At 41.5% G+C, this 15,845-nt stretch overlaps 3 protein-coding genes across 3 annotated transcripts in view; 1 reads left to right on the top strand and 2 right to left on the bottom strand.

Moving 5' to 3' along the window:
- The window catches only part of KIAA0753 (KIAA0753 ortholog), a 67,623-nt gene extending 61,635 nt beyond the window's left edge, over positions 1-5,988 (bottom strand). The window contains exon 1 of the mRNA XM_036268239.1: positions 5,967-5,988. The gene's annotated coding sequence lies outside the window, so the exon portion shown is untranslated. The remainder of the gene's footprint in view (positions 1-5,966) is intronic.
- Positions 701-7,324, bottom strand: MED31 (mediator complex subunit 31). The gene is made up of 4 exons (XM_036268240.1): positions 7,229-7,324; positions 6,341-6,418; positions 5,967-6,063; positions 701-1,059 (listed from the first exon to the last, which is right to left on the bottom strand). The coding sequence occupies exons 1-4, from the start codon at positions 7,254-7,256 to the stop codon at positions 867-869; spliced, it is 396 nt and encodes a 131-aa protein (XP_036124133.1). The 5' UTR covers positions 7,257-7,324; the 3' UTR covers positions 701-866.
- A 397-nt stretch (positions 7,325-7,721) lies between these two features.
- Positions 7,722-8,096, top strand: CUNH17orf100 (chromosome unknown C17orf100 homolog). The gene has a single exon (XM_036267653.1). It carries the CDS (start codon positions 7,722-7,724, stop codon positions 8,094-8,096), a length of 375 nt encoding a protein of 124 aa, XP_036123546.1.
- The last annotated feature ends 7,749 nt before the right edge of the window (positions 8,097-15,845 follow it).

Below are 15,845 nucleotides of genomic sequence, written 5' to 3'. Positions count from 1 at the left end.
CATTCTTGATTAGCACTTACTAACAGTGTAACCATGGGCAAGTTACTTAACCTGTCTAAACCTCAGTCTCCTCCTTTTGAACCACGATTGTTCTGAGAATACAATGAAAATGCAACTAAACACTTAACACAGTGCCTGGTTTGTGGTGTCTGCCAATAAACGTTAGTTTTACCAAATGAGCACAACTGTTTGAGGTTCCTCATCTTTGTTCTAGTCTCAGGTCAAGAGTCCAGTTAGTTAATTACCAATCTTCCTGCCATCACTAGGTCTGTGACATACCAATGATTCTTCCATAAAAGCTCTCTTGCAAAGCAAGTAGTGGTATAGGTATGTCCTCTTCTGCAGAATTTAAGAAACCTTATGCTGTTCCTGCTCTGTGATTTAAAGAGGTCACTGACTCTATTCCTTATGTATGCAGATAAGGAATACAGCCAATGACTTCATTATGTGGATAAGAAGGGTAAGGTAGCTGATCTAGGGGACAGTAAGGTTCTAGGAGATAGGCTTGCCCCAGGCCCCACTGTACATCAGGAACAGAGCTAGGATGAGTTTGGGATATTGGGGTGGCCTTCCCCTTCCCCATCCTCACTGCCTCCTTAAATTAGTCCAAGGCACCAAATATTTCTGTTCTTAACTCAGTTTGTTGTGTTCAATACTAATAAAAACTTACAAACCCAGAGGGAAATCAAAGAACAGTTTTGGTTTAACAGAAATAATCTATTAACAATAAAAAGTTAGTCAGATTAAATAGCACACTAAAGGTACTAAGTGCTACCACAATAAAAGTAGGTAAGATGAGTCTTTTTTGTCTTCACTATACAAAAGCAATATGTACACTCTTAGGAGCCTGGTTTGGATCCAGCTTTTCATTTTCCTGACGTGTTATTTTGCTGTTGCTGCTCTGCCAGGGCTTGCTGAAGGCGCATCCGCTTCCGGGAATAGTGCTGCCAGTGCAGAATTTGCTGCTCATCAATAAATTTCGCGCACTGAGCATTCACCAGCTCCTTGCGGAAGTGTTCATATTGGAGTAGTTCTAACATGTGTAAACACTGAGGGTACCTGGGTTTAAGTGTACAAATTAATGACTGGCATAATTTAAGTCAATAACACCAACCTCTAATTCAGTTACTTAAAAATGATCCTTGTAGCTACAATTTCTGTTACATTAACTTAATACACTTTGGTAGCATAGAGTTCTTTTTTTTTCCTGCTTAGGCAAAAAAGCTAGTGATCAAAAGTCAGCATTAAACAAAATTTTCAAAAGTGAGAAACCTTAAGTTCAGAAAGATTAAGTAACTTTCCCAAGACCACACAATAACTGCTAAGCGGAGTCAACATTTGGGGACAAATCATGCTACTCTATTCTTGTGGTTTCCAAGGTGAGGAACAGGAACACTTTTACTTTTAGTAATTATGTGTTAAATTGATAACTATTGGTTTTCTGCCAGTAATGATAAAGACATCTTTTATTTTCCAGGGCTAAGGCAGGGAAAATACAAGGTGAGCCTGCAATATTATGTAGTGCCAAAGAAAAATGCTCAAAAAATTATGGGGAGCCCTTCTCCCATGGGGATTATGGAATTCTGAAATTATGCATACTCCAAGACTGAGCAAAGACGTAAGTAAATATACTGTGGATAAAGAGCCAAATTTCTGGCTGTCATAAAAAGAGACAGATGAAGAAAGGGGGAAGGCAAGAGGGAACCCTGTCTTTGAACTAGAGTTGAAAACATCAGTATGAACACATGACTTTTTATATAGAAAAAGACACAGACGTGTTCTTAGTTTGTGTACAGAGAGGGCCTAGGAGGAATGACACTGTGGTACCAATAAGCACACAGTGCCTAATTCATGGGTTTTAAATAGCATTTTCCAGAGTTTCTTGGAGAAATGGCTGATTCCAGGGCTGAGGCAGGGAAAAATACAAGGTGAGCCTGTACTATTATGTAGAGCCAGAGAAAATGATCAAAAAAACTATGGGGAGCCCTGGCCAGTTTAGCTCAGCAGTTGGAGCATCGGCCCAAGGACCAAAGTGTCACAGGTTCTTGATTCCTGGTCAAGGGCATGTACCTGGGTTGCAGGTTCAATTTAATACTCAAGAGACTATTTGAAAGGTCTCCTAATGGCCATATCTGGAATCACTAGGGCAACAAAAAACATAATTATAATCCACAAAATAAAAATAAGATTATGCGAGTCCATATTGATGCAACTTTTTTAAATGAATAAATAAATAAAATGGGAACAAGGTAATGTTCCTTACATCTGAATTCCACCTAATAAATATAGAAAGAATGATGGTATTAGAATTAGAAAAAAAATTATTTGAGGCAAGTAGCTTTAATAGATACTAAAATTAGTGGGTAAAAGTATAATATGAAACAAGGTATTTACAGTTTCAAAGTACTTCCTCACAAGATATTTTACTAAACATAGAAGAAAATATAGTAACTTGATATGGAGAAAACTGGCAGCCACCACCTCAACTGAGTGATCAAGATGAACATCACCAGTGTTGGGTAAATTGACTTCCTGTGACTCCTGATATACCTAGAAGAATACAGCATCACTTCTGTGTCAGTCATGGGGGAATGGGGGGGGAAACCAATGAACTCACAAAGGAGACTAAGAGGACAAGATGACAAAATGCAGCATATGAGCTTAGAGTGGATACTGTACCAGACAGGACATTAATAAGACAGCCTGAAAAATTTGAAGTCTGTAGATTAGATAATAAGGTTAATATATTAATGCTAATGGTCTGATTTTGATCATTGTACTGTGGTTATATAAGATGTTAACATTTAGGATACATGAGTGAGGAATACACAGGGATTCTCTTTACTATTTTTCCAAGCTGTTTTGTAAGTGAAATTATTTCAAATAGAAAAGACATAAACTTTAAATGAGTAAATTAAAAACATTAAATCATATAGGGAGTACACAGAGCCAAAACTGTCCAAGTGGTACAAATGACTCAAGTTTGGAAAACAGTATACTACAGCAGGCCTTCTCATATTTTAACATGCACATGAATCACTTCTTGAAATACAGATTCTATTTAGACTGGGGTGGGGCCTAAGCTCTGCATTTCTAACAAGCTCCCAAGTGATACCAACACTATGATCTGAAAACCACACTGAGTAGCATGCTGTCCTTCCAAGATATTACAGGTTTGCTGTGTACACTCTAGACACACAGTTGCTTGTGATGGTTGCTAGCCTAGAATGCCCTACTCACACCCACCCTAGCTATTTCTTTTTCATGAGGGCACTGGTAGTTAAAAAAACCTAGGTCATATACCAGATCTGAAATTCACCAGTTGGGTGGCCTTGAATAAGGTACTTAACCTCTCACTAAGGTTTAGTTTCTTTATCTGTAAAATAATGTGACAACCAAGAGAATGTTCTCAAGTAGCATTTAAAAGTCAATAACTAGAATTTAGACCCACTGATCTTTTATCAAACTTGTAGAAGCAAGGCTCAGAATATATTAAACAACACAATAAGGAATTATAAATAATTTGACAGGCTATAGTTGTAGCATTACTCAACAAGATGAAATAGAAAAGGTACAAATAGAAAGTTATGCATTTAAGTAAACAAGACATAAATGAACTCAACAGCATTAATAAAAATAAGAACTGAAGGATTTTAGTTGACATAAAGCTCCCAGGAAATCAACCGTGTGAATCCTTGCTCTCCCAGCACCACCCCACCAAAAGGTAATGTAAACTTAAGTTGAACTAACAGAAGTATAATGTCCATATTAAGAAAAAAGTGCTATTTGGTCCACTGTACCCTTACATCTGAAGACCTGTGTTTAGTTCTTGGCTGAATAAGATAAGGCATGATTGCAAAATATCCAGAGGAGGACATAAGATAAGTGACTGAAAGGTAGGTGAGAAAAATAAATGTGAGACATTACAGTTGCAGGTACTGGCTGTTAGTGAAACAGGTCAAATGGGAGAAAGTGTGTAGAGAGGCAGCTGCTCCTCGTCTCTATCCAGTCATTGATTTGGGAGAATGAAGACCTGGGGTTACCAGCTCTTCCAGATTTCAAAGAGTAGCCTGAACTCTGATTACATGACACTTTTCCAATCTTTAAATGTTGGCAACTATTAAAATTAAAAAAAAAAACTTATGCAGACTGAATGATATGTCCACAGGGGTTAATTTGAAACCTCTCTTGAATTTTATTTACTTATCTGTAAAACACTTTTTTTAAAAATAAACGGCCTTCTATTTTTTTCTTTCGAGGAAGAGGGAGAGAGAGAAACATCGATCAGTTGCCTCCGGCATGCAAGGGATTCAAGCCCACAACCTGGGTATGTGCCCTGACCAAAAATCGAACTGGCAACCTTTCTGAGCATGGAACAATGCTCAACCAACTAAGCCACGCCAGCAGAGCAGACCTCTCTTAAGTTAAAATGTCAGAAGGGCCCTTGCCTCACTAAGGCATAGACTAGTTCTAAATTTAGAAACAAAACTGGGTATGTAGATTGAAGCTACATGGAGGTACAAAATATCACAATATAAGGAAGAACTTTGTAGCATCTAGTTAACAATGGAATTGGCTGTCCCCAAATGAAGCAATATCTGCTCAATGGAAACCTCTAGCCCTAATGTAGATGACCATCTCAGCAATGTTGTAGGTGAAATTAAACTTGATGGTGTCCAAGACTCAGTGTCCATCACTGAGTCTCTAAATCTACATACATACATGTTTCAATCTAATAAAAAAGTATTTTCTGTGGATTATTAAATGAGCAAGTGGTTGTTTATAAAGAGCCAGTAAGGGTACAAAGGGTCCTGTAGGCAATCAGAAAAGTGACTTGGGTAAAAAGTACAAGTTTGAAACATTCTTCTCTTAAATTTATGTTTGTTTAGGGAAAAAAGACAGGAAGTTTCATTATTGCTTTTTGACTACCTAGTTAAGACCAAGCAGAGATGTGAATTCTAAGTTTATTTTTTACCATTAAAATGGAATAGTTGTGTACCCTGGCCAGTTTGGCTCAGTGGTGGTGCATCAGCCCACGGATCAGAGTCATGGGTTTGACTCTGGCCAAGGGCACGTACCTCAGTTTCGGTTCGTCCCCGGTCCTGATTGGGGTCGTGTGGGAGGCAACCAGTCTTTGTGTCCCTCTCACATCGATGTTTCTCTCTTTCTTCCTTTCTCTCCCTCTCTCACTCTATCTGAAGATAAAGAGAAAAATATCCTCGGGTGAGGATTTAAAAAAAGGGAACAGGTTTGTGATTATAATATGCTTCTTACAATTTAGTAACCATTAAAATGACATCATCTTTTTGCATAACGTAAATGGGGTGTGTGTGTGTATACACATTAATGAGCACAGTACTTGGCACATAGGAGGCTCTAAAAAAAGACAGTAGCTATTAAGACTCACATAAGGTTACCTCCTCCAGAAAACCTTCCCTAGCCCCTTTCTACGTTCTTAAGTTTTTAGCCTATTGCTATGTCCCTGCATTTATAGATTGTAGGTTCTTTGGGGTCAGAAAACCAATGAGATAGGGTGAGTGGTACAAGATAAAGTCAGATAAGACACAACCAGATCATATAGAGTTTATCTCAAGAAAAGAGACTGAATTTTATTCTGCATTCAATGGGAAGCCATTGAAAAATTCTAAGCAAGAAAGTAACATGTTGTGATCTACATTTTTAAGAGATTAATTTGGCTTCTGTGTAAAGAACTCTTGCTTTGTTTGGCTGGGGGTGGGGGGTGGGAGGAAGAAAGGTAAGAGTGGAAGCAGAGATAATCAGTGAGTAGATTATTGCGATAATCCAAGTTAGAGATGAGTGTGTCTTGTAAGGTGGTCACAACTAAAAGAAGTGGAGAGATTCAAAATAGTTTTTCCCCAATGTGAAACTAAGAGGTCTGTTAAATATCAGTGTTTTGGAGTATAATAAAGTATATACATATTTAGGACTATAAAAATTAAACTTACTTTAGATACTTGGCATATTCTGGTTCTTTCCAGTAAAGCAAGTACTTAAGATAATTAACAAAAGCTTTGTCTTTGAAGTAACCTCTTTGGGCAAGAACTGAAAGGCATAGAAGAAAAAAAAATACATCTGTAGAGCAAACCAATCCTTGAACTACTAATTTGTGACTCCTAACATAAAGCATTTACTTACATAACATCCCCACCAACACACATTGAATTAAAAAAAACAATCCCAGTGTGCTCAGTTATATATATATCATCAGCATAAGTGTAGCAATAATTCTATTCAATTGACAATGTATAAAAGCAGACACTATTATGAATCACAACTCCTGTCACAAATCATTAATTCAATGAGGTGCTTAACAACTTACAATTAAGGTAATTTGGGTTAGCTAAACACTGCACAAACTCCAACTCCAACTGAAACCGAAGTCGATTTCCAGCATCATCTAAGAAAGAAGAGAGCAAAAAAATCACTCAAAATAAAGGTCAGTTCACATAATACGGATTTGTAGAAAGAACAGCAGTAAGGAAACCTGACTAATGCTGAGATACATTTCTACATGAAAGGCAGCCGATGGTTTTTCTACACTGGGTGTGAGAGGAGATAAGCCTTCCTTACAAGGGTGAAAAAGGCAAAGGCCTGATTAGAACAATTAGGTTTCTCTAAAGTTAAAGAGAAGTCATCAAAGAAAACAGGAACACAGGGGGGGCAGGATATTTATCACTTGTGAGCCTCTAGGTAATGTTTTAACAGTAATCACTATGTAAGTGGTAATAAATGTGCCTTCCCCTATTTTAATAGTGCGTTAAAAGGTTAATGTGATTAAGTTAAGCAAATGCTAAATCAATGAAAAAAAAATGTTTAGAATTCAAGCAGAAAGAGACGGAACGTGAGCATACGTGAGAAACGTCTGTGGCAGAAAAATACACGTGTCGACGATATTTCAAACTTATACAAGTTCGTTTGAGATGCAGAAAACAAATCGAACTCGGTTAGTCTCGCCCACGCCAGAAAGCCCATGGGGTCGGTGTTGGACTAGCAAGTGAGGGAAAAAGGTCGGCGAACAAATCAGACTCTGAAAAGGCCAAACTACCTTCGCCTGTCCAGCCGCTACAAGAGCCCTCGCGCCTCCGAGTCCGAATTCCAGCCCCGCCGAGAGTCAGGCCGCCAGAGAGTCCCGGGCGGGAGCAGGAGGAGGTGCCTGGGCCCCGGATCGGGCTGTTCGCGAAAACTCGCGGCTCCGAGAGCTACTGACCTGTCTCCATAGCGACAGCCGCGGCCATCCCAGGCAAAGAAGCTGAGTCGCCACCAGCCCCACACGGCCGCTACCAAGAGATGCGGAGGAGGTTCCGGAAGCCGCGGCTCCGCCTTCCTGTCGCGGGGCAGTGTGGGACATGGGGGCGGGCACAGCCTGGAGTGGGAGCGAGAGGCTCCGCCCACCCCGGGCCCGCCCCCGCTCCGCCGGCGCGCGCTCGCCGAAGGCGAGGGCAGGTGGGTCCACGGAGCGCCAGGGGGCAGGGCGCAGGGCCCAATATTTGCACGGAGAGAACAGCCCGCAGGGAATCCCCGAGCCTTCACGTCATCGTGTCGGGACACTCTCGTTCACCCTCGAGCCTGCCGTGACGTAACACGCCATTGTGACATCATCCCTTCCCCTGTGATGTAACCTAGAGGAGAGACTATCGGAGAGTGTTGGGCCGACCGGCCTCCCCAGGTCTCTCCGTCCCCTCCCCCGTTACACCCGTAGAATGGCCTCACCCCTTCGAGGAAAGACCGCTTCGCCCCGGGTGGAAACCACCCGCCACAAAGAGACGTCGACGGTCCGCGTGGAGACCTCGTCCCACCGCGTGGAGACCTCCTCCCGACTGGTACACACCTACTCCCAGCAAGTGGAGACTTCCCCCGGTCGCGGTGAGGGGCCGTTCCAATCCCACTCCGGGAAGAGGCTCCCTCGCGTCCTCGAGGTGTCCTCACAGCGCGTGGAAACCTCACAGCGCACAGAAACGTCCTCGCGCCACGTCAAGGCCTCGTCCCTGCGGGTGGAGACGTCTCTGCACCACGTGGAGAGCCCTCCCCGAAGGGACAAGCCAGCAACCAGCCGGAATGTAAAAATGTCCCGATGAATTGCTTCCCAAAGGCCACGACAGGGCCATGGCCCTCAGCCAGGGCAGCATCGCCGCCAGTTTACAGCCATCCAGCTGCCAGGTGGACCAGTCATCTTTGTTTTCATGGAAACAGCCCAGCTACAGTTCCCGGGCTCAGCCAGCATTTATTGACCATGCTGCACCTTGGATCATCCTGCCTTTGACCCAGGCAACTATTTTAACTTGAAGCCAGCACCAAAGGTTTTCAGGTCCATGCTACTTTTTAAATTGAGTTGATGGACAAAGAGGCTGTTTGAACCTCTGAGCCAGGTGAGTTTGAGATTCATAGTCCCTTCACTGCTTCGGGACAGGGAGCAATCTGAAACAATGACCAGTAGAATGATTATATGCCTGCCAAAAACCTGAGGGGCAAGGATCAGTGGAATATTGAGAAAACCTGATGTAGGGGACAAACGAGGAAATAAAAACTAGTTGGGAAGCTAATGCCATGGTCTAGTGGTTTGATCCTAGGGTGCAGGAGTGGGGCTAGAGAAAAGAGGCAGATTAGGCATAGGTTTGCAGGCAGAGCTGACATGACCCATGGATATGGAGGTGAGGGAAAGAGGAATAGTAGAATCAAGGGTGACTTCTCAGTTTTGGCTTGAGCAATTTGGTGTATGGTGGTATGGCCATTTATGAGAAATACCAGGGGACGATCAGGTTTAGGAGGGAAAATCAGTTCCGTTTTGGCCATGCTGAGTTTGAGATTCCTGTACAAGACCCAAATGGAGACACTGAGTAGCAGTTGAATGCAAGAAGCTGGCTACCATGAGGGACGTGAGGATTGGAAATATAGAATGGGAGGGCATCAGTACATAGATGGTGTATAAAGCCATATGACTAAGCATCTATCATCTGCCAGTCTGTCTCACTCATTCTATGCTGTATGAATGAATTTGAGATCTTGTTCTTCAGGGAACCCCAGCTGGCTGAACACCTCTTCCCTCCCTCATCCCCACAGGGCCTAGCTTGACCTACATAATTTTTCCTGGCCTATAGTCCTTTCTCACCAATAACTGAGAAAGTTTGCACTACATGTTAGAGAAATGTTTCAGAAAATTTGAGTTTCACAGGTAACATTACATTGCTCCCGGGAAGAAGGTCTTAAAACAAAATTTAAAAGTTCAAGTTTTGGGGTATGGGTTTGTTTCTGGTGGTGGGAGGGTACATGGATATTAATGTGTAGTCCTACTAGCCCAGGTTCTTATGGGATGGCTGAAGAACAACTAAATTGATCTATACCTGTGGTTTTAAACTGGGGGCAATTTTGCCACACAGGGGCACTTGGCAATGTCTGGAGATATTTTTGTCACAACTGTGGGGTTGGATGCCACTGGCATCCACTGGGTCAAGTTTTGGCTTGAGCAGTTTGGTGTATGTTGTATGCCACTAAACATCTTACAATTCACAGGTTAACCTGGCCCCTGACAACAAAGACTCACTGGTCTGAAATCTCTTTAGTTCCAAGGTCCCTGCAGCTTAGAAAGCTAAAGTGTGATCCATCGAGGAAGGATCCACTAATCATAGAATTATGCTATGGGAGAGGCTTAGAAATAGTGACCTATTTCAAATGTCAGGGCAAGAACTCTTAGAGGAGAGGGGTAAGTTGCTTTTTTTTTTTATCCTCACCGGAGGATAAAGGGGTAAGTTGCTTTTTGAGGAGACCTTACATCTGTGCTTTCCATAATTTGTGTGGTATTTACCCCAGGAGGAAAGCTGGTCCCATCTAACAAGATGTAAGTGACCTTGATTCTGTGGGACCTTTTTGTGAGGTAGAGTACTTGCTGTTTCCAAACATTGTGCTAAGTCATTACCCACATTACTTCATTTAATTACAGGGGACTGCACTGGGCTGCCCAGGAGAACAGGGCTAGAAGAATGTTATGAACCCAGAGGCTACCCTCATACTTCTGCCTCATATAACTTCTGCTATAAACTAATATTTAGACTTTGAAATTTTAGTCTTTGGTGAGCTTACTGATTCTTTTACTAAGACCATGTGTATTATATACAAACACACTTTTAATCAGTGTTTTATAAATGAATATGGTAGTTGCTTTTTTTTTTTTTTTTTTTTTATATCCTCACCCGAGGATATTTTTCTGTTTTTTGTACAGATAGAGTGGGAGGGAGAGAGAGGAAGGGAGAGAGAGAGAGAAACATCGACATGAAGGGACACAGCAGCACGACCAACCAGGGCCGGGGACAAACTGCAACCGAAGTACGCGCCCTTAGCGGGAACCGAACCCGGGTCTCTCCGGACCGCAGGCCGACACTCTAACCGCTGAGCCAAACCGGCCAGGGCGGTAGTTGCTTTTTTAACCAATGTTCTTTATTAATGTCTATCACAAAAGTTATATACATGCTTAATGTAACAGGAAATAATTCAAAGATGTGTAAAGAAAAGTTGAATAATTTGTCATCATTCCTTTCCATATTCATCCTCTGGAACTAATGTCAGCAACTTGGAGTATATCCTTCTAGACTTTTCTGTATTAACTACTTTGATCCTCCCTTCTTAGTAGTACTTATAAGGCTGGTTGGAAGGTTACTGTGAAAAAGCTGAACCCAAGCCCTGGCCGGTTTGGCTCAGCAGTTAGAGCGTCGGCCTGCGGTCCCGAGAGACCCGGGTTCGGTTCCTGCTAAGGGCATGTACCTTGGTTGCAGTTTGTCCCTGGCCCTCCTGGTTGGGTCGTGCGGGTGGCAACCACTCAGTGTGTCCCCTTTCACATCAATGTTTCTGTCTCTCTTCCTCTCTTTTCCTTCCACTCTATCTGAACAAAAAAATGGAAAAATGTCCTCCGGTGAGGATAAAAAAAGAAAAAGCTGAACACTTGGTTTCTAGATGTGACTGATTCTCTTGGAAGGATACAGAATTGTGTTACCTTCTTTCTTTTTGTTAGCCTTGTAGGTGTCTTCCTCCAAATTTCATTTATCGGTATTTCAAAGCTGAAATCCAAAGGGGTATACACAGAGCAAGAAAGTGTTAAAAAAGACAAGAGGCACAAAGAAAAGGATGTTGACAGGATGCTTAACGTACATTCTGTTTTATACATCTGAGTCCACAGCTTTAAAATGATCCTGTATATTAAAGAAGCTATATCTGTCCTAATGTTTAATGTACCTGCTACATATAAGTGTGTGCTGCCCATATTGTGTGTCAGCATCCTCCCCACACTGTCTTCTCTTGGAAACGTCAAAGGAGCACGGGTGCTGTTGTACCTGTGACATGATGTACAATGCTGAGCACGTGTACAATAAGCAATGCTGTTCCCTCTGTGGCCAGCCAGGAACGCCTCTAATGTGTCCATCCACAAATCCTTTGGATTTGTTGAGCTAGGAAATAGCTGTCACTTATCTTCAGTTGTTGCCATTCATTTACATATAAGCTGAGGGCAGCTTATAAAATTCATAACTATTTGCTGTCAGTTGTTGAAAATACTTAAAATGAAAGAATGCTGTTAATAGAATACCCTTTCCCCAGATCTCACAAGTAAGAGGAAGAATTAAGAGCCCAGCCAGCAAGCTATGTGGCTGAAGTTCTCATTTACATCTCCCAGCATTCCTGGTCTTCCGTCCTTGCTGGGCTCCCATCCCAGTATGGCTAGTACAGGTACCAAGCCCTGGATACTCGGCCCAGCCTCTGCAGCTCCACAGGCTGATATGGGTTCCACATGCTGTTAGGCTAGAGATGGAATTCACTGTTTAAAAACCTTTTTTTTTTCCCCAAAACAGTTGACCTTCATGGTACAAATGGAACAACTGAAGTCCATAGAAGCCAAAATAACTTGCCACCACTATTTACTGCCTCCCAGGATGGTTTCTTTTGATAACCAAATAAAGGTAGGTATAGTGTCCTTAAGTTTAATTTATAGTGAGCATATAGATAATATGAAAAATAGAAAAGGAAGAAATAAAGAAGTAACATTTATATGGAATTCTACAGAGCACTGTCATTCCTGTGAGGCTCCAACAACATCTCATTACTGTTTTCGAAGTTTCTGTTATCAGGTGCAGAAACATTTAGCATCATCGTGTCTTCTTGATAAATTGGCCTCTTTATCATTATGAAATGACTTTCTTGATCCTAGTAATATTGTTTGCTCTGAAATCTATTTTATTTGATACTAATAGAGCTGCTCCAGCTTTTATAAAATTATTGTTAGGATGGTGCACCTTTTCCCACCCTTTCACTTTCCACCTATTTGTATCTTTATTTTTAAAATGGATTGGTTAATTATATCGTTGAATCTTGGTGCTTTTAAAATCCAACCTAATAATATCTGCTAGTATGGCATTGTTTAGACATTTTCTATTTTCTGTAATTATTGATATATTGGGGTTTATGTTATACATTTTTAACTTATCATAGTCTACCTTCACATGATGTTATACTATCTGACATATACTATAAGAACCTTGCAGGAGTGTACTTCCATTTTTCCTGGCCTTTTTGTTATTGTTGTCACACATATGTTATAAACCCCCCAGTACACTGTTAGCATATTTGCTTTAAACATTAATTAGATTTTAAAGAAATTTAAATAACTTCTTAATTGAACTTCTTAATTAACTAACTTACTTGATTTTACAGAGAAGGAAAGGGGGGGCCAGACAGAGAAAGAGCGGATAGGGGAGAGAGATGTGAGAGAGAAACATCAATCAATTGCCTCCCACAAGTGTCCCAACTGGGGATCGAACCCACAACCTGGATATGTGCCCTTACCGGGAATCAAACTCTCAACCTTTCGGTGTACAGAATGACGCTCAACCAGCTGAGTCACCCAGCCAGGTCTCAAAGACTTTATTTAATTTTTTTTCTTTATTGATTTTAGAGAGAGGAAGGGAGAGAGAAATAGAAACAGCCATGAGAGAGAACATCTACCAGCCGCCTCCTACATGCCCCCCACTGGGGATCGGGCCCACAACCTGGGCATGTGCCCTGATCAGGAATCAAACTGGTGACCTCCTGGTGCATAGATTGATACTCAACCACTGAGCCACACCAGCCAGGCAAAGACTTTCTTAATCATTTTCTAGTGCAGGTTTGCTGGTCATGAATTCTTTCAATTTTTCTGTGTTCAATAAAGTCTTGACTTTGCCCTCATTTTTGATGCATAGTTTTCCTGGGTAAATAATTCTTGTTATTTTTCTTCCAGTACTTTAAAGTATTCATTTCACTGCCTTCTGATTTGCATTATTTTCAACAAGAAATCTTGCTCTATCCTAATCTTTGTTTCTCTGTATAAAGGCTTCTGTATGACTTCTTTGAATATGTCTATTTATCATTAGTTTTAAGCAATTAGATTATGCTGAGCTTTTGTGTAGTTTTCTTCATGTTATTTGTACTTGGGCTTTATGTGTTTTTTGGATCTGTGGTTTGATAGTTTTCATTAAGTTTTGAAATTCTTTGGCTTTTATTCCTTAAAATATTTTTTCTCCCACACTGTCCTAATGGATTTCAGTCAAAAGTATATTAGGCCACTTAACGCTGTCCCACAGCTCATTGATATTGTTCTCTTTCTTTCTATTTTTTTCCTTAGTTTTTTTTTCTCTGTATTTCAGTGGATAGTTTCTATGACTATGTCTTCAAGTTCACTAATCTTTTATCTGCAATTTTAATCTGTCATAAATATCATCCAGTGGTATTATTTAAATCTTAGTCATCTCTTACAATTCAATTTGGGTCTTTTTCATATATTCTTTTTCATATCTGCCTGACATACTCCTTTTCTCTAGTTTCTTGAACATAGTTATAATAACTATTTTATTTTATTTATTGATTGATTTTTTTTTATCTTCACCTGAGGGCATTTTTCCATTTTTTGTACAGATAGAGTGGGAGGGAGTGAGAGGAAGAGAGAGAGAGAGAGAAATATCGACGTAAAAGGGACACATTGAGTGGCTGCCACCCGCACGACCAACCAGGGCCAGGGACAAACTACAACTGAGGTACATGCCCTTAGCGGGAACCGAACCCGGGTCTCTCCAGACCACAGGCCGACGCTCTAACTGCTGAGCCAAACTGGCCAGGGCTATAATAACTATTTTAATGTCTTTGTCTACTAATTCTATTATCTGGGTCATTTCTGGGTCAGTTTCCATTGATTGATGTTTTTCTTCAGTACCAGTTGTATTTTCCTGCTTCTTTGCATGCCTGGCAGTTTTTGTATGCATGCCAGACACTGTGAATATCACCTGGTTGAGTGTGTAATATTTTCATATTCTTATGAACATTCTTAAACTTTGTTCTAGGACACCCTTAATTAACTCACTTGGAAACAGTTTTATCCTCTTCATTCTCGCTTTTAAATTTTGTTCAGTGGGTCCAGAGTAATGTTAAAGGCTAATTTTTTCACACTACTGAGGCAAAACCCTCCTGACTTCTCTGTTAGTAGGAGGTTTTCCACCTTCTACTGGGAATAGGCAGGCTCCTCAGCATTATGTGAGCTTTGGGGATTGCCCTCTCTCCTTTCAGGTATTCCTCTTCCTGTCCTCATGTGCATGTGATGACCAGTGCTCGGCTGAATACTCACAGGAACCTCTGCTCATCTCCAGTTCTTTCTCTGTGCAGCCTTGTCCTTTTCGGTACACTGCCCTGCAAAGTCTAGCTGCCTCGAACTCTCTGGACCCCTTGCTCTGCTTCCTGAACTCAGGGAGACTCTGGGCTGTGCTAGACTCACCCCTTCCTACACTGTAGCAGAAAAGCTTTCTCCAGGTATTACGCTGGGGCAACTGTAGGGCTCACCTTTGTCTGTTATTTTAATTATCTCAGACAGGAGGGTAAATTCAATTCCTGTTACTCCACTCTGGCAGGAAGCAGCCTCATTAATTAATATGTTTCACTGGACATTAACTTTACAGTATAGCCTTTAGATAACAGAATAGTCACATGGATCTGTGACTGAATGTATAGAATAATATCATAGCCCAGAGAGGGATAGTGTAACTGTCTCCCAGAGAGGGATATAATGACTTTTGGGACTTCGTGTCCCTTTTGGGGGGAAATAGTAATAGCATCTTTCTGTGTAGAATAGTTGCATTGTGTTAGGAACAACTTTTTTTTTTCATTATGGAATTTCATCTGTCAATACAATGGCTTGTGGCAGTTATGTTTTTGTCCCTTGGCTCCAAATCCTTCAGTATTCCACTTTGTGGCTGAGGCTGTGACTCCACCAACCACATTTCACTTTGCCACCTGGCCTCATGTTGCATTCTGCCAGTAGGGGGCACTAGAGGAAGACTTCTGGGCTGGAGGAGGGGTATGGGACTTCTTCCTTTCTGCTTGCTGTGGGCTTCCTGCCTCATGGTTCATGCGAGCATCCCGCCAGCAACACTTCACCCTGGCAGCCTCGGGGCCTTCCTTTTCTTCTTAGCAGCAGCTGAACCACTTGGCAGTTTTCTGGTATTTGAAGAACCAGCTTTACTGTACCCCACTTCAGAACACCAGTACCAGCTGACTGATACCCTTTGCAGAGGTCTGAATTTCAGCGCTAAGGGATTCCTCCTGTAAGTTTCTCAGTTTTAATTCCATTCTCTTCTTTTTCCTGCCACCAGTGAGGCAGAGAAGCTTTCTGGATGCTTTTCTGAAATTGCTTGTTCATATCCTTTGCTCATTTCTCTTCTTTCTTGCCTTTTTCTTCTTAAGTTTTGAGTCCTCTGAATATTCTGAATACAGATCCCCATTCACATCACAAACATGTTCTCAGAGTCTGTGGCCTGCTCCTT

This window comes from Molossus molossus, unplaced genomic scaffold, assembly GCF_014108415.1.
Source record: "Molossus molossus isolate mMolMol1 unplaced genomic scaffold, mMolMol1.p scaffold_m16_p_19, whole genome shotgun sequence".
Taxonomy (NCBI): domain Eukaryota; kingdom Metazoa; phylum Chordata; class Mammalia; order Chiroptera; family Molossidae; genus Molossus; species Molossus molossus.
Note: the sequence above shows the minus strand (reverse complement) of the source record. Positions and strands in the feature narration are given on the sequence as shown.